The sequence below is a fragment of the Loa loa genome (assembly GCF_000183805.2).
Source record: "Loa loa unplaced genomic scaffold supercont3.5, whole genome shotgun sequence".
NCBI lineage: Eukaryota > Metazoa > Nematoda > Chromadorea > Rhabditida > Onchocercidae > Loa > Loa loa.
Window position 1 is genome coordinate 561,766 of NW_018108185.1, and position 26,381 is coordinate 588,146.

General features: G+C 32.7%; 6 protein-coding genes across 6 annotated transcripts; 3 read left to right on the top strand and 3 right to left on the bottom strand.

Annotated features, from left to right (window-relative positions):
- Positions 1-240: 240 nt before the first annotated feature.
- Positions 241-4,091, bottom strand: LOAG_01383 (TK/FER protein kinase; the record flags this gene model as incomplete). Its single annotated transcript, XM_003136922.1, has 10 exons — positions 241-411; positions 619-760; positions 1,725-1,841; positions 2,060-2,232; positions 2,434-2,565; positions 2,812-2,895; positions 3,030-3,126; positions 3,325-3,446; positions 3,778-3,890; positions 4,073-4,091. 10 exons carry the CDS (start codon positions 4,089-4,091, stop codon positions 241-243), a joined length of 1,170 nt encoding a protein of 389 aa, XP_003136970.1.
- A 2,874-nt stretch (positions 4,092-6,965) lies between these two features.
- LOAG_01384 (hypothetical protein) lies at positions 6,966-8,327 on the top strand (the record flags this gene model as incomplete). Its single annotated transcript, XM_003136923.1, is given in 6 exon segments — positions 6,966-7,006; positions 7,018-7,202; positions 7,221-7,287; positions 7,576-7,636; positions 7,766-7,828; positions 8,295-8,327. 6 exon segments carry the CDS (start codon positions 6,966-6,968, stop codon positions 8,325-8,327), a joined length of 450 nt encoding a protein of 149 aa, XP_003136971.1.
- A 754-nt stretch (positions 8,328-9,081) lies between these two features.
- Positions 9,082-10,239, bottom strand: LOAG_01385 (globin family protein; the record flags this gene model as incomplete). Its single annotated transcript, XM_003136924.1, has 4 exons — positions 9,082-9,222; positions 9,524-9,651; positions 9,857-9,884; positions 10,129-10,239. 4 exons carry the CDS (start codon positions 10,237-10,239, stop codon positions 9,082-9,084), a joined length of 408 nt encoding a protein of 135 aa, XP_003136972.1.
- Positions 10,240-11,917: 1,678 nt separating this feature from the next.
- Positions 11,918-15,505, top strand: LOAG_01386 (hypothetical protein; the record flags this gene model as incomplete). The annotated part of the gene is made up of 7 exons (XM_020445725.1): positions 11,918-11,965; positions 12,230-12,382; positions 13,242-13,421; positions 13,691-13,807; positions 14,778-14,944; positions 15,058-15,247; positions 15,434-15,505. The coding sequence occupies 7 exons, from the start codon at positions 11,918-11,920 to the stop codon at positions 15,503-15,505; spliced, it is 927 nt and encodes a 308-aa protein (XP_020303844.1).
- Positions 15,506-19,143: 3,638 nt separating this feature from the next.
- LOAG_01387 (hypothetical protein) lies at positions 19,144-21,496 on the top strand (the record flags this gene model as incomplete). The annotated part of the gene is made up of 6 exons (XM_020445726.1): positions 19,144-19,308; positions 19,495-19,586; positions 19,647-19,781; positions 20,183-20,323; positions 20,681-20,894; positions 21,256-21,496. The coding sequence occupies 6 exons, from the start codon at positions 19,144-19,146 to the stop codon at positions 21,415-21,417; spliced, it is 909 nt and encodes a 302-aa protein (XP_020303845.1). The 3' UTR covers positions 21,418-21,496.
- Positions 21,497-21,898: 402 nt separating this feature from the next.
- On the bottom strand, positions 21,899-26,197 carry LOAG_01388 (hypothetical protein). The gene is made up of 5 exons (XM_020445727.1): positions 25,906-26,197; positions 23,670-23,813; positions 23,424-23,518; positions 22,945-23,092; positions 21,899-22,316 (listed from the first exon to the last, which is right to left on the bottom strand). The coding sequence occupies exons 1-5, from the start codon at positions 25,937-25,939 to the stop codon at positions 22,288-22,290; spliced, it is 450 nt and encodes a 149-aa protein (XP_020303846.1). The 5' UTR covers positions 25,940-26,197; the 3' UTR covers positions 21,899-22,287.
- Between the last annotated feature and the right edge of the window lie 184 nt (positions 26,198-26,381).

A 26,381-nucleotide genomic window follows, 5' to 3' on the forward strand; every position in this document is an offset into this window, starting at 1 on the left:
CTGTTTTACGGGTGACAAGTAGAAGGACATTCTCAATTAAAAACTTGGGTACTTGAATTTTCTCCTTTTTCATCCATTTGATTAAAAACAGTAACATCACCTTAATTCTACTGTCTATCCTCCATTAAATTCAGTCGATAGCACTCATGAATTCATGAAGGTGAAGTCAGGTGAATGAAATTGAAAGTTATGGATGATTTTATTCTAAAAACCAATCTGCCCATGCCTGAAACAATGTTATTAAGTACTTGAAAGTTTAATCTCGAAATTGTAAACAATCATTTCGATTTCCCCTCGAATTTGTGCCATCGACCATCGCTTTGAGGCTTCCGTTGCAAAGCAGTTTTGTTGCAAGATCTGTAACCGTTCTGGCATCGTATCTGGCGATGGTATTCGGTATCCGTCCTTCACCTAAATTTTGCAGTTTTAGACAACCGACAACAGAAATTAATGAACGAATAGTTTGATTTTTATCCCTTGAACTTTTTTCTTTAAAAAAACAAAAGAACGAACAAACTTGAACCGTTTAGTTACTATTCAAGTAATGAATCTCACTTAGTTTAAAATGATGAAGCAATGTTGTTTTGGCCTCTTTTTCGTGATTGAAATGAAGCTTACCTTCACAATAACTTCAGCGACCGTCATTCCGCAGTACGGTTCCGCACCATTTGTAAACACTTCCCACAGCAATATTCCATAACTGAACACATCTGATTTTGTCGTGTATATTGCGTTTCTTATCGTTTCTGGTGCTAGCCATCTGCATTACAAACAAAACTTCCTAATTGCACTGTGGTAAATTATTTTTCTTTATGACTCAAATTCTATTTGAGTTCATCTGTTTATTTGATCGAAGGATATAAGAATAGCCCTTTGCTACTTTCGGAGGAAAGAGTCATACTGTAATTTTGTTTTCTGTTTCTATAAAGATTTAACTACTCAAAGGATCTATCTTATTTTGGAAAGATAACGGTTTCTGGGTTGAAGTTTGCACAAATTACGCTATTTAAAAGGGAGAGAAAAAGATTAGTACGAGGAAACGGGAAAGCATCGTTCAGGATAGGACGTCTCTTAATCGATATGATGATGCGAATATATGAAGGACACCTCACCCTGTCAAATAGTTCCTTTGAATTGATCATTTGGTTACGGTGTTTGCTATTCAAACCAAATGTCACTGCTACAAAATAAAAGGCCATACTACCTGATGGGTTGGTTGGATAGTAAACTACTAATAAACCTGTTTATTAAATCCTTCATTCTTTACACTTTTTAAATTTAATTTTAGATCTCAAAATGAGATTCTACACAAAGCATCTCAGAATAATTTCAAAAAAATCGGATTCAAATTCGCAAAATCTATAAATTGCTATAGGATGAAGTTACTAGCAATTTACAGAAAAACTAAATTGCAAGTAGTCTCTTTGGATCTTTTTGGACTCATTTTTGGACCAAAAAAAGAGTGGGTAATGGAAATACTCAATAAATAAGATAAGCTGGTTCTGAAAAGTAAAACGAGCTGTGTTTCAAACGTTTAGGATATCTTGAAGCTTTAAACAGATCGATATTTAGTTTTTAATTTCGAAATATTTTGACGATTATGGTCAAACCCTCATTTAATCGACGAGAAAAGCCGTAGTAGATAAGTAACAACTGATAAGTGACAAGTTTATATAGTTTTTAACTGGTCATCATGGCAAACAAAACTTTTAGATATGTTAAACCTTATGGGCAAATTCTGCTTCAGCCTCGTCATCTTGTACTCGTCATCTTGTTTTCTAATTTCTCGGGACAGGTTGAAATCAGAAATTTTAACACACATATCTTCCACCAGGCAATTTCTTAAAATTGCTTTAAGCTTTGAAATATACTATGATAAAGTTTTTCCTCTGTTATTGCAAAGCCAAAAAATCCTTCCATCAGTTGATTATCAAAGATTAAAGAACCGGAAATCGCAATGTGTTGATTTACAAATCTCGAATTTGCTGATGATTTTTATATGCGTTAATGATGATAAGTAACCATTAGCAAAAGTATTGATCTTATTTTTGAGAAAAACCTTGCTGAAATATCTCGATGAATGACCCCATTATTATGAAGGAATTCCAGTCCCGATGCAATATCTAAACAGAAATACAACTTTTCGCGAATGCTTAATGTTGAGCCCTTTGTTACCAAGAAAACATCCAGACTTCCATCTTTTAACAATTCCATCAACAGCATTACTGGTTCCTTAAAAAGTTCACCATTAAAGTTTGTTTTTGATTGAGAGTTTCTGGAATTAGAATTTGAAACAAACTTTCATTTAAATTACAAAATCGTCTTGGATTAATATTTTGAAAAAAATTTCATTGTGAATGTATTTTTTGCATTATTGTTTGCCAGTCCTCGTTCCTTCCGTATTTTAGCACACATTTAGTGGTTATTTAATACCTTATTAATCGCGATCCCATAAAGACGAACAACATTTGGGTGCTCTAATTTACGCATTATACGCGCCTCTCGGCAAATCTGTTCCACGGTCTCCCGGTCTGATCTACGCCCTTTCCGTACTTTAACCGCAACCTTAAAAGTAAAAAATTTTCGATTTTCATCAATTTTATCAAGTTTTAGAAACAAAATTCCTTAAGTAATTACTATTCGAAAATTTCTTCCAAGAAATATATTAAAATTAATAACTTCTATGTTTCATCTTCATCCAGTCATTATTATATTCTTTCCTTTTCCCAGTTAAAAGTTTGTATAATGAAACTTTTTATTCAGATTTTGTTTCAAAGAATATATTTTTGAGGAATTAGAATGTTTTATTACCTCTTTCTCCTTTTCATCATCTTTGAAAATACCTCTGTAAACAGCGGACATTGCACCCTCCCCCAACAATTCATTAAGTTCTATCTGCAATATATTCTTTTATTGTTAAAATTCCTTCGGATTTTCACAATAGTTTTGAATTTGAAGTACGAACTGACTAAAAGCTATTTCTATTTCTGTTTTATGACTGGATGAACGAATTTGTTAAATATGCTTACCTGTTCATGTCTTATTTCCCAGCTCTGACGAGGAACGGCATCCAAAAGCACAGCACCACTCTGATCAGTTATTGGGTCTTTAGTGATCAAATGATATCTACAGTTAAATAGGTGAGCTTAGATTTTATGTAGAGTTTCTGGGTTAACTTGTAAGTATTTAAATATTTTAAATACGATCCAAAATTGCATGACAAAAAATTTTTTGTCCCAAATTTTCTCTTATCTTTGTTAAGAAATAAATAATTTTTCATCTTTTTGGAAAACGTAAATATTTCAATCAGGGAATGATAGATACTTTATGAGTTCACAAACAGAAGCAAATTGGCGTTTCTCGATAAAAAATTTTTCATCAGCTTGCCGGATAATGAAATGCATTGTCTTATCATTCCATTTTACCGATAGCACCAGTTGAAACCCCTGAATTCATTAACTTTATATAAAAATTTTGTAGTAATGTTTAAATTTTACACCTCACAATTACTATCATCAATTTTAGGAAATCCTTTTTTCTATTAGAAATTTCCGAATTTTATCACAATACTTAATATGGCTTTTATCGTTCAATTCTTCCGCTTTTTTTTCCGTTTCTTGTAGGAAAAAGTGATTGTAAAGCTACCGAAGTGCATCAAGTTGCACACATCGTCAAGCGTCAATTAACCATAAGGAAGGGTTTCTAGTTATATCCGAACTAGATTGGTCTAGATATCTTTAGTCTACTTGAGAATATTGGAAAAACGTTGAATCGCACCTCTCCCTTTTTGATTTCAGTTTCGCGAACCAAAAATTGACCGTTCTTAGAAAGCAAAATGTTTATATCTTGACGTGGCAACAATCCATGATACCATTCAGCAAATTCTAATCCTAAATTATTCCTGATGATTACTAATTAGTTAATATTAATTAGTTAGTTGAGCTACAGTGATCAAAATGATCAAGACAGTTTCTTTTTTCATAACGGAATTTTGAAATTTCCTGGTCTTTTAATTTAACGAAATTTAGCTCTACGAGTGAAATACTCCTATCATAGAACAATGAGCAGTAACCTGACTCTCTGTAAATCATTGAAACTGCTTTTAGCAATGATTCTGGACCAAACCGCTTATGAACTAAACAACAACAAACAACCAAACGAAATTGCTCAATCTAGCATTTTAAAATCCAAATTTCATTAAACGCATTGGTCATCAATCATTTTTCTTTTCAGAATTACCACCTCACATTCTTCAGGAAATTTTCCCGTTACTTTTCTTTCTTTTAGGTTTTAAATAAAAGATTTTGCAAGTTCTCTTTTTGCTACATGCAAGAAAAATCATTTTTTTGGATATTTTTGAAGTTTTATCCAAATATGATTATATTCTTAATAATGAACTTGTCAAGTTTTATTCTCTTTGAAATCTTCTGCTATATTGAATGTTGATAAAGCCGCACCAATTCCAAAAGATTCAAAAGTTTCCAGATATGAGGAAGTGATTGCTATTTTGTAAGCATATTTCTCCTTTAGATAATTTATCCCCCAATCACTCTTGCTTTCTTATCTTCATTCCAAATTCATTTTCATGTCCCTGCGATTTGTGCAAAATCTGCATCAAACTTAATGTTTCAATCTAAAGGGTTTAGTTTTTTATAACTGTGACACTAATTGTGTCACGCAATTATTTCCTTTCTTACACGTTTCTCTTATCACTGCTAAATTCATAATCCTGTTTTTTTTTGACTTAGATATAAAACCTGAAATTCCCACTGACATATTTGCAGGTGATCTGGCATAGTTAGATACTGTTGTTAACACTGAGGAAAATTATTTGCCATATTGAGATTGCATGATTTTTTGTTATTCTTTAATAAAACGAGTGATGCATTTTTCAGAGTAACAAAGGTCAATTTTTTTGCGTTGCCAAAATTTCTGATGGCGCATTGTGGCTCAAATGATAGAAATACTAGCTTTTTGTATCCAGTCTATTTCATTTTTTCGTTTAACAGATATTGTTTTTGTTTTTACTTAAACAGATCTAATTTGTTAAAGAAGTTAAGCGTTTTTACACCCGTTAAGACTTAGTTTTCTAATTTAATTCTCTTATACCAATTAAATATTATTTTTAAACGAAGAAATACGAAGTCGCATAACACGTCAACAACATCCCAAATTATATTTTCGAATTTGTTATTCAAACTGGTCAAATTAGTAATTAATTCCTTTACACCTCACCTTAAGGTTGCTTTTTTTTTGTTCCAAAGCACTGATTGGAATCGGAAATTGAGATAGCTAAGGATTCACAGTCAGCTAATAGTGAAAAATTTCCTTACGTGAAAGTGAAAGCAAAATAATTCTTCTATTCCCATAGAATGGGCAATTACTTTCCAGTCTTTTCATTTCTCATCCATTCTCTTTAAAAATGAATGTACAAGAACGGGATGACAAACGATCACTTCAGAATATAATTTTCGATTTGATCTTTTCCGGTCATTTTCTATTTTCATTTATAACTCAGCTGCAGTCCTTTTCAAATCATGAAAAACTACATTAAACTGCTCTCAGTCATATCAATTTTTTTCAGAACTTCATTGTCACTTGCATACTTTGAGCTTTTGTTATAGCATGCTTGAGTAAACATTATATTAGTACCAAGCACTCAAATAATTTATTTGTCAATTAGTCATTAACAGTTCTGGCCATTCATCGCTTTGGGACAATGACAAGATTATTGTCGAAATGGTAGTTTTCCACCGAAGTAATGCAAAATTTTCTGTGGGAAATATTCAGGGAGCAGATGTCACATATCATCAGTTCGGCTATGTATACGTGTATCGCGACGTGTTGTCAATGTGTTATCGTATTTGTGATAGGATTTTTAAAATAACCAATTTTGAAGTAAAAAGATTTGACGTGGAAAGAATAATGCTTCCCATAATTTGTTTGTGTTACTTCTGATGCTATTTCTTCAAATTCAGCTGAAAATATTGCATTTACCGAATAAGATCTTTGATATTAAATTTTCTTTTTTTTAGATATTCTTTGAGGATTTAAAAATTTCTTCACTTGCAATTTCTCAAATTTTCTCGCAGAATGCATTTTTTTAGTAAACATCAAAAATCAAAAATATAACTGTCTTTTTATGCAAATACTAACATTTTTTTTATTATTTCAATGCCTGAAAAACTTAACTCAGAACAGATTCATAACAGTAAACATAACTCAAATACGATTAACATTTTTTGAATCGAAGGATAAAAACATTTGCATTGGTAGGTTATATTTTAGTGAATCAATGATGAGTTTGACTTTATCGGATTGTTATTTTCTCATGCATTTCGGATTAAAATCCAATAAAAGAATTCAAGGAATGAATTATGAAGCATCCATCAAATCACGCCTGTAAGGAAATTATTTATATTTGATTGACTTCATGGAACTTTATTTGTTGATGATAGTACATTCATCAAAGAAATGAACAACTCGTCTTTGCCAACTGATAATTCTCTTATTCGTTAACTGTTAACGTATCGGCGCAACGCCAGGTCTCAAATTATCCGAACACTTTTTCTAAATGGTTTTCTAAATGAAGAAAATGTAAACTGATCCTATAATACCTTCATATCTTTTATGATATTATGAGAAAAGGTTTAAAAATCTTAATTAATAAGTGTTGGAAGCTGATTCTTCCCCAAGAAAAAAAAAAAGAAAACTTTGGCAAGTTACAATCACATTGCTACTTAAATCATACTGCTAGTGCTTTTCATCGTTCATTGTGTTCAAGCAATGGTGATACCAATATCACAGTTAGAATTCTAAGTGTGATAAGCGGACAATTCTCAGCTAATAGCTTTACAGCTAACATTCTAATTGAGCAATCGCACTGCTGCCCGTTGTTAAACTTTTTTATAGTATGTTTGTTAATTCCAATAATAAACGATTGAAAAACGGATGATAAAAAACAAATGCGATTATTATCAGAAGGTCAGTTTTATCATATCAGTCGGTTTCTTTTAGTGCAGCTGCTGATAGTCAAGGAGATTCGTTTATTAATGAAAGACAATGTCGCCCGACTTACGATTTGTTACGATTCCTATCGCTAGTATTTTCTCGTCATTTTTGTAACACTATTACAACAGTGGCAGAAGCAGAAGCAGCACTTATTTATGATTCAGGCAATCTTTTTCAGTTTATTCAATACGGTAAAATTTAGGTTTAAGTTGCACCTGTCAGCTATATGTGTGCAAATGATGTAAATGACGATTGGACTGAGCAAATAGAAGACAGGTAACATAGGTGAAGAACAGTTAGCAAAGAAATCATCATTGAATTTGGAATTCTTAAAAAGATTCAATAATTTTATTTATGCAGACTGGAAGCAGAGAATTTTTTAAAAATGTGAAAATAAATTTCAAAATCTTTAATTAAAAAATTAATTCCAAAGAATTCCATGTAAATTGCTATCGAATATCGGTCGTAAACCCAAAACTGTTTAGTCTATTTTAATGCATGGAATCTAACAAGGTTAATTAAAGTGCACACTGTAAAATAAATCTTCATTTCTCCTCTTTTCAGTAAATCATTTGGATTGTTTTCAGTTAGTACCGTCGTTCTTTTCTCCTTTTACAAAACTACAGTTATTTTGAAATTAAATTGGCAAATAAATTTTTCAGCAAAATTTTGAAGTTTTTTTCTTTTCAAATTCTCATTTAACGCAGTTTTCCATTTTATTCCTTATTCTTTTACTTAAAAATTTTTATTGCAGGTTAAAGACGAAAAAATGGTGTCCCTTTCTATTTTCTTGTTCTTTATCAGCTTGGCCATTATGGTAAAAATACCAAATCCAAATGAAATCGAGGAAATGTCTCGTTGCCTTTTAAATATGCCAGCTTTTCCGTCAACTTTTTTTTTTTTTTGTGTGTAACAATTCCTTTACATTGCAAATTCATTTCAATAATTTTTTCATCAGTTTTGTTTTTCGAGTTTTAAAACTATAAAAATTTCTGTAATTTCTACTAAAATAAAGGGTAAAATAAGTTAGCAAATGAGTTTACGGGAATGAAGTGATAGCATAAACACAAGTAAATTGATTTGAAAGTCGTTGAAATTTAGCAATTAATTAGTGTCTGATTCACGAAACAATTAAGTTTTTAGAATGTTTTATTAATGATAGAAAAGTGACTGATAGTGCTTATCAAATTTAAACGATTATGCTTACTACCATGTTCCTTTGTCTTCTAAAAAATAATTCGTAGAGAGAAAGGTGTTTATTTCAAAACTTGCATTTCTTCCAGGTCTCGGAGATGTATGATTGCATTCAGAATTGATGTTACAAGAGATATTTAAATCCCTTTGTTTTCCAAAGTCCCTTTAACCTTTTACGCGTAATAACTTAAAATCTGGCGTAAATGTCTCATTAAGATTGATGAAGATCAACATCAAGTCGATTTTTACTAAAAAAAATTGTTGATATTCTCTTGAAATGCTCTAAAAAATGTTTCCCAGTCCAGTATTACTCTTATTTCTTGATTAGCAGATGAGATTTTATGCATTACTGCTTAAGAGTACGCTCAAAGGATTTATTCCAGAAAAATTCACAAATAACTATCTTTGCAGTTAAGCGAACAATAACTAGATGATCCGAAGATGGTTGTGACGTGCTACCGGATGTGGGTCACATTCCGGAAAGTTTCGACGAGAGTTTGGAAAAACAAAAAATACAATATTTGAAAATGTCACAGCAAAATAACCCCTATTTGATGTCTGCAAACGTTGTGTAATTTTGCTCACTGGTTTTCTGAATAGATAATAGACCCATAGACTCCTTGAATAATTACCTTAGAAACAATTAATTATTAAAAAAAATAGAAAAGAATCTATTTCCGCAATTGTTAATAGAAGCACAAAAGCTAGGGTTGAGACAAATATGACTATTCATCAATTGATTTCTGTTGTTTATTTTCTTTTATTCTTAATAAACATGTAAATACTACGATTGTATGCAATTGTAACATTTCTAAAATGTTTGGATTTTATTTATGATTTATGAGAATGTAAACAAACTGGATTACAAAAAATCGTTCAGTTAGGTAAATTCAGTGCAATGGTATGCTTAAGACATTCATCGGAAAATTCTTTGCCGATTTGTAGGAAAGCTTTTTCTGTTTCTTCATCGATTCTGGTATGTTCCTTTAGGCTGTTCACCAACACCGTGAAGAATGCCTGCAAATTCAGAACAAAATTAGTTTCGAATTTAAAGCTAAAAGTAAATCCAAAGTATTACTGTGTTACTATATCGGCGACATTGTGATTAGTATGACTTGCTTAATAAGCATTAAATTTATCATTTGATATTTGATTTCAGACTTCTTGTTACGATGCAAAAAAAGTCTAATTTTTAATTTGAAGCATTCTGTTATTATCATAAAGAAGTAGAAGTGTTCTAATATTATCATTAAAAATTACAAAATAGTCTGTGCTATCTCAGTTTATTACGAAGTGTTTGGAATTAGCTCAAGCTTACAAGCCATAATGTACGATCCATCTTGAATCTGATATGGCGGTTGACCATTTCACGGGCGTATGCCTTGAACGTTTCCGGATCGTTATATGTATTAATAACTATTCTAAGAGCAAGTAAAATTTTTTGCCCTGAAAATTTACATTTCTGAATCCTTGTTTTCTTTTAGTTTGGTTCAAACTTTCTTGAAAATCTAACATTTGTATTATTCTCATAATTATAAAAATGCTTCAAAAAATTTTAAATTAATGAAAAATTTTCTATCCCTTGTTTGGCGAAGCGATCGCTATTTTGTATGTCTATCGGGGTGAAATTTTCGGCGCCTTTGAAGTATACCCGTAAATCCGGATGATGGCCAAACATACTGCAATTAGTTCTTATAATTGTTAAAGCTCAGAAAGTTAATTAGAAAATAATGAATTACTAGGAATGGACTTAAAAATTTTTTGAAGTATCAAATTTATTCATAAAAATATTTGAAACCTAAGTTAAGTTAACAAAAAATCCCAATATAAACCTTCCAATGATAAACTATACGTTGCGCTCAACTTTATCGACTTTTCAAATTAATTTTTTAAAATAAATTCTGTTAGAATTAATTGGACAACAAACAATTTATAGAAATTTTTTCCATGTTGTATTGCTTCCTCATCGGTTCCAACACGGCCCGCTTCATTTAATATTTTCATGCATTTAGCTTGCATCTCCAAATGTGACATCTGCTAAGCAAATGGAACAGTGCTTTTAAAAAATACAATCCTTCTGTCCAATTGTCATGGTTCATTCAATCGGGATAATTCTTTCTTTATTAACCAATTTTCTTTGATAAATTAATTCAACTAATTTTAAAATACCAACAAATTAAAGAAGTTCAATTTTGTAACTCACTACTGAATAGGCTTTGTTAAATGAAATTACAAATAACTGTTTAAAGATTCAAAAAATAATAATGTAAGAAATAATAAATGCGATAGAAAGATGCCTTGAGGATAAATGAAAATTTTGGCATAGTTGAAAAGAAAAAACTGAGCACATTTTATAAAGTGGAACACTGAAATGATTACTTATTAGTGTAACAGGTTTTTCATCTTTTTTCTGCTCAACAAATTTAATGCATATTTAAAGAAGAGATTCTCCTAGTGTTCCTAACAATTGTTCAATTTCAACAAAAGTAAACGTAAACAAAATAATTGAAATTTTAGAAAACTCTTCAGTCAGTGAATGAGCAGCAATTTTTTCTTTTTTTAAAAGGATGCGACTGCACATGCTGTTTAAGAATCACTCCATTCATTTCCAATGAGATGGTGACAGTTTGTCAGTTTGTTTTTTTTATTTGAAAAAAAATAAGCATGAAAATCAATAGAATAACATGCATAACATTTACTTGCTGCAATGAGAAAAATAATTTAACTTATTTCCCCCCTAATTTTAACTAATTTCAGAAAAAAATTGATTATGAAAAGCTCAGACTGTTTTGACGACGAAAAATTTAATGATCACTTTAAAACAATTAACTTTTGGCATCCACTCAACGAGCCGAAATATTCAAATTTTTATAAACGTGAATAGTTGGAAAGGAAAAGTAATTTATTATCATTAACTAGCAAAGATTTATGCAAATTGCATCGTGCTCAAGTAGATCGCAAAGACAATATCTTGGAATTTGCTTACAGTTGGACCAATATAGCAAACAAGTGGACAGATAATATAGTAAGCAATGAAGAGACAAATGTAAAAGCAAATTTTGTATTCATTTCTTTCATCGTTCCTTAATTAGGATGAACGGGGAGGATTCTTATATATATATATATATATATGGAAAAGCTGGATAAGTTCCTGCGAATGAAGATGAAAATTGGATTATACGGTGATGTCCGCCCATTCATTTTACGTAGTTTTAACATAATGTGTTTGCATATGGGTCAATGGGTTAATTAATTTCGAAGTGTTTCATCAAAATCAACAACATGACTAATTGCAATGCAGTAAAACCGATCTCTGTGTTGATAAAACCAACCCAGGTTTTTTTAGAAATGGATCTTTTATTTTCGATCACGCTTTTGGCAAACAAGTTCCTCTACACTCCACTCTATTGATCGAGGCTTGTTCATTACACAACTCAGGCAAAAGTGAAAAAAAGTTCGAAAAAAGCAAATAAGGATTACTGCAACACATATTAGCAATTATATAAGAGAGTGCGCTTGAAGTGTTAGTAACGTCAACTATCACCAGAAGATTAAGCATATTAATAAATAAAAAAATAACTCGGCTAATTTCTAAATTCCTAGATTTGTTATGCAAATGTACAAATTTGTTATGCAAATGGTTATTTATCCAAAAAAAACGATTTAAACTTGAAAATGATAGTTATGAATAGACTTACCTAATTTAGTGGTAATGGCTAGTCGACCCAGCACAGGTCAAAGGAAAAGCGCTTTGCAGAAGGTTGGATAAAAAAGGCAACTATCTCGCTAGTGAAATTGGTGAAAAGACATATAATTCATTTTTATACTATAAGGAAAAGTTTTTTCTTGATGAGATTTTTCGGCTTTTATTAGGGTTATTTAATGGCTCGAAATCCTGTGGCTATAATGCATTATACATGACAGTGATCCAGCAACTGATGGATTTTCTTGATCGAATTTTTTGATAGGTTTTTAGGCTTGCATTAGGCTTATTTAATGATCTGAAGTCCTATGTGTTTTATAGGACAGTACAACAGAAGCTGGTGAGAAGCCTGCTGATTTTGTAGCTTTAATTGCTAAGCAAAGTTTGCCAAGAAGCCGCCATATGCATTTTGAGCGTCTTGTTGCATCAACCGCAATTAATAGTTCAAATACGGCAACATTCCTTGCTCAAGTTGTATGGTTTTCATTCTCTCTCTCTCTCTTTAAAACAAATTTTAGTTGAAACGTATGTTCGGTGACAAAATTCTAAATAACTTAATTATCCGATCGAATTTCCCTGACATGTATGTCAAGTTTAATTGTCCAAATAAGTGGGAAACAATCAACTAAATAAGCAAGTGACAATAATTTTACTTGATGACCATAATGAACATTAAATGAGTATGTTAATCCTTGAAGTAAAGAAAAAAAATAGGAATATATTGATAAGTGCTTTGACATTGTTGAAAAGGGAATTCCTGGTGGGATGCATTGGCATGAATTATGGAAATAAATTCCGTTGATCTAGAGGGGAAAAAATAAAATAAAATAAATTGAAGTACATGAAGCAGGGGAAACAGAGTTTTAATTGATCAAATTATCAAATCAGAATATATTGTTGATCGATGACAGTCGATCAGAAAGGCAGGAACTATCACATATTGACTGTTTATTTGGCTTATTTGGTTTTCATAAAATTTAAAACTTTTTTCATCTTTTTAAATCTTGTCCCATTATGTTCCGCACTATTGAATAGCTGTAAATGCATCATTATTAAGTTGGGTGAAGTGTTTATATTTCGATGTTACATCGTTTTACAAAAGGGATGAAGGAGATCACATACTGAACTATATCACAGTGCATACTTGAAGTAACAGAAATAATTAAATTATCCTCCCTCCTATTTCATTCATTTCAGGTCAAAAATAAAACTATGCTTCAACTTCAGAACTAACCTTTTCTAATACATAAATATGAAAAACAATCTCAGAATAAACTTCCTGTTGCTTAAATTTGTTTTTACTTCTGTCCTGATTTATTCTCTCTCTTGACAGAACAAAAACCGTGTTCCGGTTCCTTTATTTGAGAAGAAGCGTGTAAAATTGAGCACAAAAGCAACTGAAGATACTGACTATTTACCTGCAACGTATGCAAGTTTTAATCGTGAAGATTATATTATCATCCAAGCGCCAACTAAAGAAACTGTAGTTGATTTTTGGCGAATGGTCTGGCAGGTTTGTGGTATTAAAAATGTTCCAAAATGAATGACCAGCTTTATATTCATCACATTTTAACGGCTAAGAAGACTAAGCACAATTGTGGAAATGTCTGAGTGGATTATATGGCAGGAAATTATTTTGAAGTAATTTGGACTATTGCTGATATATGATGACATAAATATTGACAATCCATGCTAATCCTTCTCAGCAAAATCCCTCTAGGCAAATAGTCGTTTAACATTTCCATTATTTACCATTGAAATATTCCGAATGTACTTGTATAGGATGGCTGTAAATTGATCGTTTGTGTTGTGGAGAAATCTCAGATGACGATGCAGAATGACACAGAAAAGTGCTATCAGTACTGGCCAACAAAACCGGATGCAAAGATGGAGATTGGTGTTAGCTGATAACATTTTCGTTATAAATAAAGTGTCCGCTTACAGCCCCCATTTATTTAACTTAAAATTTGCAACAGCTCATTTAACAGCCATACATCTTTCATTCTGATAATAATGCTAAAAAAGGAACCAAAAAAGGAAACAGGAACCATAAAAAAGGAACAAAAAGGAACCCAATGATAGAAGAAACGAAAAAATTCTCAAAATGATTCTGCATTCCCAATCATTTCAATTTTATTTAATTCCATTTCAAAGTCATTTATATTTCACTAATGTGATTGGCAAATTTGGCTTATCACATTTGGTTCCATTTATAAATTTTTCATTTACAGCAAAAACGATTCACAGTAAACTTAGTTAAAAAAAAGAAGAAAAAGGCTTCATAACCTATGATCTTACACTCTCAGCGCATTTGGATGCTGACTTTACTTCTGGAAAAGTAGCTTCAAAAGACTCTATGGACACTGGTGCTGCGGAGGATGACACTAAACCAAGACATGCCAGTCTTTTCCAATTCACTTTTTTTTCAAATATTTCACCCGCCTCATCCACTCCCCCAGTTCCAACGCTAATTTTTTGTTAAGTTGTCAGGTATATCCCAAAAAGGAAATTAGATTTCAGGTAAGCAGGCAGCACACCGACCAACTGCTTAACTCAAACAAGATTGATACATTTAAAAGCCTAGTAAAAGAGACGATTGATACAAGTTTTCGGTTTAATTCATACATAGAATTAGATGAGTTGAGAATCTATAGCTGAGTAAGGATCATAACCTATAATCTTGCAAGAGATACAAGTCATTAAATGAACCTGATGTGTATATTAAAGAGACTTCTCGATAATCATAATTCTAGGCTTGTTAAGATATTACAGTATATCCTAGCACCACTGTAACGATTGCTTGAATTAGCATTTTGCAGTTCTTGAAGTGTATAAAGCATAAATATTCCTAAACCCCCTTCTAATTTAGGTAATAATATTTCATATAACTAACTGGTCAAATGGTATATGGCCAGATCTGGACCAACTGGGACCATTTATTAAAACACTCACAAGTAAGGAGATACAAATCATTAAACGAGCAGCCGATGATTACATTCCACCAGTTGTGCTTCAAGGTTTTGCTGGCCTAAACAGGTACTAACATTTATTTAAGCTATTATATGATTCAATAAATTTGCATTACATGTAAACTGTTTTGATGGATCGATGGTATTCGCTCTTCTTACCACTGTAAATATATCGCTTAGAACATGTGTTGTATGGGTAGCAACCATATTGATGAAGCAGATTGAACGTCGTGAATGCTTCGACGTGGAATATTTGGCGAGGCATTTGGTGCGCATTCGACCGGGGGCATTTTCCGATCCAATGTCATTTTTTGTCCTCTTCGGACTTGCTTTTCGTATTGCTTCATTGGGTGGTTGGAGTGCTTATGAGGTTTGCTTGTATTATATCATTTAAATGTCAGTACCCTTACATCTTCCATTATGAACTTAGGCTCAGTGGTTTTCGCATAATTCGCAGTTTTACTTCGATTACTTCATTTAGTGCTAACAACGAAGTTTTTCAAGATAATTAAAGTCAAAAGCCTTTTCACGAGTTCTTCAACATTACTGTATTCAGGATACAAAGGATCGCATTAAAGAAATAAAAGCAAGCGCATTGGTGACAGTGAAAGCAAGGGAAAAGCAATAAGCTTTTGCGTACTCGCACACACCCTCTTTGACACAGTGTTTCCAGCATAAATAGATTTCCATTGATCTTCCCGACACACTCTTTAGCAGGTGTTGATGAATCAGAGATTTCAGATGTTTCAAGAAGTTTCGCTTCGGAAACTTATGCGATGGGCATCTTTCTAGTCTTAGCATCATCATTTAATTGGAATTTTTATCTTAACATATTCATTTCATTTTCCTCGTCGATTTTCTTTTCCGATTTTCAGCTTCGGTATAGAATTCTCATCTTATCTTTTTTTTCGAAGTAGTTCATCTTTGCTTTCATGAAATTTCAATGCTGCTTCACGTTTTGGTAATTTAGCCTTCAAATGTAAGCCATTACTGGATTCATGCTTGTAAAGAATTTTTTAAGGCTCTTTCTGGTTGAGTTAAAAGCTTTCTTTGTGCGAATTTCTCTATTGTAAAAGCACGACGGACTAAATGATTTTTACTGAGCGCAAATGGCTGTCGGGAAAGATGATCTTTTGACTTCGTTTCTCAGCGATACAAATTTATTCGGGATGTCATATTGTTCTTGCACAATATTACTAGTTAACAAAAAAAGGCATAAGAAGTATTTATATATATGTATATATAACACGATGAATTGATAAGCAGTGATAAATTGAGTTGTACAAAAAGCAAGTGATATGATCAACTAACAAATTCCTTGTCGTTGCCTTGGACAATAATTTGACTGTCGGTTAGTTGATAGGTTGCGTAATGGTTGAGATGTAAGAATTCGTCCTTCATTGAGCTGTGTTGCATGAAATATTTTTAGCGAAGAGAAAGAAGATTGTAGCCTGTTGTTCAGTGATGGCGGATATACGAAGGGAATATCGTAGTTTGCTTGATTATGAAAGTGAAATGTTTCGCATTTTCCCTTATATATACATAAGAATTAAGGAGGAGTTTTGTAAGCTCCATTGAGGCTATCACGGCCCTTTGGCATTGTCCATTGTATAGGTACAATGTATATCATTGTCCATGGTGTAGACACTGGGACGTTTTTATGTTATGCTGTCCACTGTTAGCTTATATCCTCTCCATTGTTTTAATTTTTACAAGATTTCATCATCCTCTCTGTTAGATATTGTGGAAATTTTATTTGAACATGGGTTTAATTCGATAATCCGACAGTGGCCATTCATAAAGGATTTTTTACTTCATTCATTTCACAGGCTGAAAAGTGGGAAATTGAAGTTATGATGCATAGTGATATATTCAAATCATTAACGTCAACCTAATTGCTCGGACAAACCGCTCTAGAGACAAACCTCCCTCACTGCAGCAGATTTTTTGAATTAACCGATCTGATCAAAGGCTGAAGCAGTTGGTTGGATCGTTTAATTCAAAATGTTTGCTGCAGTGATACGGTTTGACCAAGGTGACGAGTACTGAAGCCAAAAGATACGTTAATTAGTAACCTTTCTAAAGACTTTGTAAACATGTTTCTACTGAAATCACACTTCTTGTCCTTTTGATTCCCGCGGGACAGTGTACCACGATGGTCCACCCTGTTAATTTAAAGCCTCGTGTCACATCAAGTAGAATATTGTGGAATTTCAAAACTATAACTGTAACTATAACTGTAGATTAGGATAGTTATCCCGAAAATTATAGTTACTCGACAAAGGTTGAATGAGCTTCAGCATTCGTAATACATCGTCATTTTGTGGTGCATCGTAATCTGGTCAGTCCTCATTTGAATTAGTTGCAGTTTGAGTCCGGGCAATCTGGAAGCACTTCTGTCGTACTGTTTATGAATTTGTAGTGCTTTTTTACTTGATAAGTCTGATTTGTGCTATACACACTTGACAAAGCTAATTTGTGCATATTAAAGCTATTCATGGACGGTCAAGTTCAAGTAAATTTGTCATTTTTTGGAAAAAAAACTAGCATAAAATGAGTTCAGATGCTTTCCTGTTAAATGATGCTAAAATTTTTTAAATGTATTGGCAGATTTCAACTGAAACTGGTAAATAATAGTCATGAATTCATCAATAACCCAGCACAGCAACATTACTTACAGCTGTTCTTCCAATCATTGTGATTTTATTAATTTTACTGCGTACTTGTTCTCATGATTTTTCACTCTATAAAACAACATGGTTCTTATCCAATCTTATCAAAATCTACAATTAGTTATATTGCTTGATTTTCTTTATTATCTAAACTAGAAGACTCGAAAAAAAAAACCCCTTTTTATCATTTGTCTCATATATACCTGCTAATCGAAGTAAAATAATGACACAAGTAAATTTGTTCAGTAAATTAGGAAGTGAATAAGTGAATGTCATTCCATTTCAATTAATATGCTATAAATTCATTAAAATAACAAATGATGTTGCAAATGAAATTTCGACTTTCGGATACACTTGTGTAGATTTGAATTCATTAAATATTACTAAATGTTGCAGACATTGGCGAAATATAGTGAGGGAAGGGTATGTTAGAAAGCTCTAGCAAGCTAAAGAAATATTTTGCTTTTGACTATAAGTGTTCAGTGGTTTGTTTAACTGATTCGATCTCATGGATCTGTATGTTGAACTATTAGTGGTAGAAGAGCGTTTATGATTAGATCAGTGCAGGATGTTGCAATGATACATATTTCTAGAAGAGAACCAAATTTATTACAAATTTTAAATTAAACTGAGAAGTGAAAATTTCTTTCGAACTCCTTCACATTCATCGAAATATTTCGAGATTGCATTTGATATATATGAAATGAATTGGCCACTTATCTTTTTTTATTAATGTTTTTACCATCTTAGTTCGAGTTCCTCTTTGACTCTTAATTTACTATTTAATTATATTTAGCAATATCTATTCATCCATTCGATCACCTCATTTTGTTTTAATGATTACAGTTTTCTCCGTAGTGAAGCAACAAATGAGTTCTCTGACTTTCATATTCTTTTCATGAAACCTTGAAAGCATAACAGAGACTTTTTGAAATTTGAATACTAAATACGACGAGAGTTCTCCAAACAATATTCATCTTGACAACTTTCCTCCAAATCTAGATCTAACGCTTCCTGACGTTCCATTTTATTTTTGTTTTTCTTCTAAAATAATATGTAAGAAATGATAATATCTTCCCTTCTTTTAAGAGTAAAAAAATTTACAAATATGCAAAAAATATTTACAAAAAGAAAAAAACTTTGTCGAAATTGCGGTTCAAAAATTTTAACCATTTCATTATCGGTTTGTAGAACGGTATTGATTTCGTATTATTTCGCTCTCGCTTATAAATAAAACTCAAAAGATTAAGCTTACACTATTAATCACACTAAGTTTAGAGTGAGGTTGTAAAGGTACCAGAGCTGGCTAGCTCAACCGAATCTCCCATTGATACACTATGTCGCCCTTCGGAAGTAGCAGCTAGGGTAGAGCAATTGCTTTTCGATGTTATAAATAAAGCTGAAATGGTAACTAGTATAATTTATCAAAGGATACAGTTTTGCGGAAAGCAAAGATATTACAAAGTAACATAGTAGAAAATGTTTTTCTATTTTACGAACTGAGATAACAAATTTTTAGAGTACAAACAACTTTGCAGAAAACAAGCTTTCCTCCTCATAGGTACTGAAACAACTCCCTCAACAAGAGATGGAAATGACAGTATCAGGAAAAAGTTCTAATCGAATGCTAGGTTCTGGAAAACAACTTGGTCCACGTACCGCCGATCCAGGAAAGTTGAAAGGCAAGAAATTGTTTTCTACAACGCTGATTTTCGGCAGATTCATCTCTGAGCTCAATATTTCCCCATGTTTTCAGGACGTCAACGCTCTGTAATAAGAAGTTCTGAAATTTCATCATCATTAGTGTTAAACGAAAGACCGGGAGTGCGATATTTGTGCTGCGATCGATTCTTCAAATGCAATGGACGTAATCTGGTGATGAAGTTATCGAAATTTTCTTACAAATTTATAATAAATCTATGTAGAAGTACGAAATTCTCTCCAGATCGCTCGAGAAATTTGGCCTTCAGATGGTGGTTGTATTGAGTTAAATCGAAAAGAACTGAAACGCTTTATTACAAACAATGAAGCTAGAAGGTAATCATAACCATACGAATTTGTGAGATTTGAATTTCGCACTAAAACTTTTAAACTTAGGCTTAGTGGATCGAAACTGAGTAGACATGTGGCTGGCGGAAGTTCGCTGGAATATGCCAGTGATAGTACGATGCAACATACTTCAAGAGATGACAGTACGCTAACCAGTATCCAGTCTTTCAATTCAGTGTACAGGTAGAACAGAAAGAAATTGAATTAATTTGAAGATCTTCAAGGTTCTTGAATGTTGATAAACAGGCGAAAATTAATTTCCATTTATTTAATCTAAAATGGAATAATTAATCAAGAGTCTAAAACTCAGTTTTAAAACTCCGAAAGTTTAAAACTCTGAGAAAGAAGATGATGAAGTGAGAAATCATCATGTTGAAGACTGACTACGTCAGATTATTTGATCTCTAATAGATGTGTCTATCCACTACCTCCACCTTTTATATTAACTATTTAAAAGATCAATTATTAGTCATAAAAGAAATTTAGCATTCAAGAATAATAATCGAAATTACTAGACTAAAATAAATTGTTTTAAAACTTGATATGAAAACCGAAATTTCAAAAGTGGATTTAAATAATTTCAGATCAGATCTTTATAAAGTATGTCAACACAAAGAAAAAAGTTTAACTAAACTTAGTCGTACGGCACTTAATACCGATAGCAATAAGGATGTTAAAGCACAACAGCAACTTCATGTGCAAGGGAATTTTGCGCAACTTAACAAGTAGCTTATACAAATATCTGTTTGGTTCAATTTTCTCTACAGAATTTTTTTTTAAGTCGATTTCCTGCATGCAAGATGAACTTTATCGGTCACGGTCAACTGTTTTTTTTTTTTGGACTTGATGCTGTTCACTTAATATGATGTAAAGGAAGACGGAGAAGGATGAAAGACACATATCCAAAATTCCTAGATAAAATTTTAATGTTTATTACTTTAGTCAACTATCTACTTATATGAGCAAGCAGTAACTGAGGATAGGTTCATTTACTTTATATGTTCACTTGTTTCTTTACTCATCGCTAAAACTATTCATTTGGATGTTATGGCAACCACGAATGCGAAGGACAGACATTTCAGAGACGCATCATCAGATATAAGTATGACAACAATAACTGAGTCACCTGAAACACTGATCAGTAGTGAAACAACAGATCTCACAAGCCCAACTGCTGATGAATCTTCGTCAAACAAAAACGGACAACCGACTGGAGCTCGTAATTTTATACAAAACAGGGGAGATCAACTGGTTCCAACAATGAAACCCGATGGTACCATTGTTATACCGGGAGTTGTAAGTATTATCAGTGATTGTGTATTAAAACAGATTAAGATTTGATAATGATTCCTGGGTTCTTAAACAACAGAAAGCCCCAGCTTGGATAGATCTAGCTACAAGCAGATATAATTGTTTTTTTCAAGCATCGGTAGAGTAAGAGTAAGGTTGACACGAAGAGCAATACACTCGGGATAAGATCCAACTGAGCCTTCCCAACCAAAACTATTTAAAACCTTAAATCACGGCAAAATCAATAAGAAACTAGCGGATTAGCCATAAAGAAATATTCCCCCTCCCCTTCGATTTCCTATATGAAGTGACTACGAACACTACGAAGCTTGAATCTCACATAGGTCAACTGGGTAACTTTCCTTAGGTGCATGTGGACAATTTTGAAAGCTTAAATGGCGTTGTGCTGAAATTGAAAGTGCTCATCAAGAGTTCGAAGGAATCGAGGCGACTCAGTTTAAACATTAACTGCCCAGACTTCAAGCCAAGATCGGTCAAAGTGAATGGAATCGAAACTCATATCCTTTAGAAGACAACATACTTCAGAACTTCCTAAATATGTTCCGAGGAATACTCCAATAAAAAGCCTTACGAATTCTTTAAAAATAAGGTATGTTCCGACAAAGTCACAATTTATAACCGTTGATTCATCAACAGTAATTATTAAATACCACCCACAGGCAGAATTTTAAAATACAGTTCCATTACCTTCTTCTGCCAAATTTTTTCCATGAACAATCAAAAAATATATGTTCAGAACGAATACATTTTTTATCAAGAAGCAAAAACCGATGTCCAAATATATAAAGAAAACATGAAAACTGAGAAAAATAAATAAAAAGTATTCTTAGAAACGACAGAAAATATTCGTGCACTACTGGGAATGCATGAGTTTGCTTTCCAAAATGTAAAAGTTATGCCAGTCACCACTATGAATGAGTACTTATGACAAACCAATCGCCAAATTAAAAAAAATCTAAAAAAAACCCCATCCAAAATAAACACATTTGGTGAAAGTCATGGATAGAATAACCTTAATGAGCTAGTAAAATTCACAGAGAGCTGGAAAGCCAATTTCGCAAGCTCGTACTTAATTCTTCAAGTTGTACCTTGAAGAAATAATGAGCTTGTGTGAATAAAAAGGAGAATGACGAAATTTCATGTCCTTGCAGACAGATAGGTAAAAAAAACGTAAAAACACAATTCTGCATAATAATATTGTTCATAAAAATTTCACAGCATGTAGGTTTCCATAAATCCCTTTTCAAACGTAAATACGAGCGAACGATTCTCTATGACAGCAAATAAAAAAACTCGTGCTCTCTATTTTGCTGGTGAATGGATAGATACGATATTGATCGATCTCACAACTCCATCTGTCGTTACTACTCGTACAAATTCATTTAGTCGTCATCATCGTCACGAACTCTGAAAAAATGTAATGCTTTAGGTAGAAGTGAATTCGCTATAGGTTACGTGAAATTCATTTACAGACCAGAAAAGTAAAGCTGAACAGGAAGGAAGCAAAAATTTGAAAACAATGTCTACTTCCTTATCCAACCATCATTCAAACTTCCTGCTCAGATATGATTAATAGCTCTTATTTTTTGAATTCGTAATTACGGATACATATATTTGTGTTTGAATTTCTCCACTCAATACGGATATGCGCAAAATGCAATAGAGAAAAACGAAAACTAGAATACCTTTTAAAGCAGACAAAATTTCATTTACGAGACATTTTGAAACATTACTTTCAGAAATGAAAAACTAAAAAAAACATTGCCGATAATTTCAAACATGTGTTTCACATTCTACCATCTCTGGCTACCTCTTTTGCCCATAAATCTTATTTTGCATTTTATTTGCACTGCTATCATTTTACGTGAGCAATGATATTAAGTATTTCGATATTCATAAAAACTCCCGTCAAAATATACAGCTGTTTGATACGAATTCCCCCACTTAATTCACATAGAGCTTACTATCGATTTCTACAAAGTAAACGTAAATCAAAAACAATCAAAAATGTCAAAACCTCGATAAAAATGCTCACCTTCGTAATTGACTTGACCATCGCCATCAATATCAGCTTCCCTAATCATTTCATCCACCTCCTCATCGGTCAGTTTTTCACCAAGATTAGTCATAACGTGACGCAACTCGGCTGCAGATATGAAACCATTACCATCCTTGTCGAATACCTGCAAATAAATAAAATTTTGTGTGATGTGTAAATAAAAGACGCCTTAATCTAATATAAATATGTACAGCTAAATATAGGACAGGTAATGAGCTTTGCCGATTAAATATATATGGGAAGATGAATTTTAAAACGCACACGAAACTAGTAAAATAAAAACTGCTTGGTCACTGAATACAGCATTACGATGACGGCGCGAGGACATTTCAACCAAATGTTTTATGGCCTCACGAACAAAATCCGCCATCGAGATTTATCTAAACCTAATTGCCGGTTAGGCCATCTCCAATTAGGACTGTTCGCTAAAGCGACAAGAAACATTGAGGACATACTCGGAAGGCTTCACGGATCTCTTCTTCGCTATCTGTATCCTTCATTTTCCGTGCCATCATGGTAAGGAATTCCGGGAAGTCAATCGTTCCGTTACCTGTAAATTAAGCCGAAAAACCTTTGTAACTAAGACGGAGAACAAGTGACGAGTGACGACATCTAGGTTGGACGCCGACTGTTTAACTTGACAAGAAGGATAACAAAACCAGAATCTAGAAAAAGAAAACTAAAAACTGCATCACTCTAACCATCAGCATCAACTTCATTGATCATATCCTGCAATTCGGCTTCAGTCGGGTTCTGGCCTAGCGACCGCATAACCGTACCCAACTCTTTTGTTGTAATTGTGCCATCGCCATCTTTGTCGAACAAGGAAAATGCCTCCTTGAATTCTGGAAAATGAAACACCTGGCACAAGAATACTTTATATAGCAGCCTTTCTGGTGTGCGCTTACTATCGTCATAAATAAAAAATGAAAAACATTTACGTATACCATAACTGAGATGCAAAACAATCTTTTTTTAAATTGTTACAACGTACAAAATTAGAAAAATTATCAGATGTATTTCAAACATTCACCTTTAAGCCTAGAAACTATGTATTTTCATATCAAAAAAAGAACTAGAAGGAATCATGAAGGAATTTCAATACAGAATTAGGAGCAGAATGAATTCAGACAAGTAATAAGAACATCTGGAACCCTCAATAAAGCACACGACCGACGAACATGAACTTAAAATAAAATGAGAATTTTCAAAACTGTAACTGTCCCTCATGTACTGTTACTTTCCCAATGCTGTGAGTTAAAAATCATCTGCAGAGATCCCAAAGGAACACTTCTTTATTTTCAATTAGGAAAAATAATCCTTTTCTTCAGTAAATTGTGATTATTCCAGCCTAATTGGACCCTATGTGCTAATTTGTTCCAGGGATTCAAAAACCAACTATTTTGTTTTTTGGAAAAACAGCTGTTCCATGTTCAAAATGAATTAGAGAATTGCTATCAAAATTAGCACATTGTTTTAAAGGACTTGTTAAACTGCACTTTTGGTAAAAAATGAAATCGTATTTTGCCACTGAAATTCTGGAATTCAGTTTATCCAGATCCCTTAATTCAATGACGACAGTGTACTATGAAGTAGTCACTATTTTTCATGTTCAGTTGAAGTTTCCTTAATAAAAATTTACGTTGGTCTCTTCTGCCTCACAAAAGCCGCAGGAGTTCGATGTCAAACCTAGACTATATTTCTAATTAAGACAGTTGCTATTATAATCAGGTACCATCCATCAACAGTTTTTATTTGTATTTAAGACGATAATATTCTGTTAGACATTAATACAATATTTTTGGTATTGTTTTAATGACTGTCACTGTACATCATAAGATTGATAAAAATCTGTGTTCGTTTGAATATAGCCCCTGCCTTAACAAGAAAAATTTCAAAAAATCGACCGGATAGTTTATGTCTAAAAACTATTACATTTCAAGATTTTATACTAATACTTCAAATCCCCGTTTTAACGCAATAAGCTGGTCTTCTGTGAAATTTCATGGAAGTTGTATACTTCTATTGTACTTCCAACGTCACGATACACTCTACATAAGTCCTAAATATTATGTTATTTTCATAGATATAATAGTAATTTCTGAAACCTTTAAATATCTGAACAATTTACTTGTCTGCAGGATGCGCGTACCAATATGATGCTAGTACTTGCTGCTTTCAGCAGAAACCATTTCCAAAAATTATGACGTCATCCCCAATATTTTCTTACACCCAATATAGTCTAGTAATAACACTTTCGAAGCGACCAAAATAATGTCATATTTGGAGCCTTATCTCTGATGGACGCTGGGATGAGCATGAGATGATTCCTACGGTTACTACTAGGTGTAATCCGGAATGAGAAAACTCTAACGCGTCACTTTTGTAACACAGTAATATCTGGGTTTAAGTAAAATTTATCGCATCTTATAATCAGCGCAGTTTCCATGAGCCGCAAGTAATCAACTGTTCCCTCTCAAGTTATTTGGTAACAATCCGAACAAATTTAATGATTTATAACTACATCAGTGTTCGCAAACGGAACACAAAAGGCCGTTAGACTTTCTGAAGTAATGAGAAAACCAAAAAAGAACCATGAATCTGGTACACCATATCTTGTCGCATTCAGTAAGAGTGAACGAATAACACTATATATTATTAAACGGAATAGGAATGAATGAAAAGAGTAAACAATTGTATAGTATAGACTTAAGACTCAGGATTCCTCATCATCGATTAATCCATTCAACCTTCGTAAATTAGGCCTTCTAGGACCAGCACAGATGTGACCCAGAACAAGAAATAAAAACATTTTATGTTACACAAAGAATGCAATCATTATTAAATACTCTTATTTAAATTAAAAATCAAATGTTAGTGATTTCATAAGAAGCTCTCAAAACCTTGAAGTTTGAATTAAATTAATTAGAAGCTTACCTGCAATTTGCTCCTCAGTGAGTTGATCGGCCATTAGTTCGCGGAAATTTTCGAAGAATCAAAAGGACGAGAAAGCGTGAAACGCACCAAAAAGATGCAAACGAGATCAAGTCCGTGAAAGGAAGTAACTAAAGTAAATGATGAGGAAACCACGTAAAATCACCACTAATAACAGCAAGTTTGCTTAATAAGTGCAGACGCCCTTGTAAAGTACACCACAACAGCTTCCTTGATATCGTCCGTAAATACTTGGCTTGGCAAAGATAACTTTTCCAGGCAGAAACTAAAATTTTTCACAATGCATCATCAATAATTAATATGCAAATAACGTAGTAGCGCCTACACCAGAAATCAAATAGCAAAATCAGTAAAACGACAACCAAATGAATGAATCCAGTCACTAAGAAGTGAAACTTGTTTCCTCAACAACTGAATCATTATTAAACACATACTATATATAGCAGATGTAACATTTG

Bases quoted from the DNA above. Each gene is read 5' to 3' on its own strand.
- LOAG_01388 (XM_020445727.1), bottom strand. From the start codon at position 25,939: ATGGCCGATCAACTCACTGAGGAGCAAATTGCAG. The intron at 23,814-25,905 runs GTAAGCTTCTAA...TTCATTTTCCAG, and splicing joins CACTGAGGAGCAAATTGCAG to AATTCAAGGAGGCATTTTCC. The intron at 23,519-23,669 runs GTTAGAGTGATG...CTTAATTTACAG, and splicing joins CAATGAAGTTGATGCTGATG to GTAACGGAACGATTGACTTC.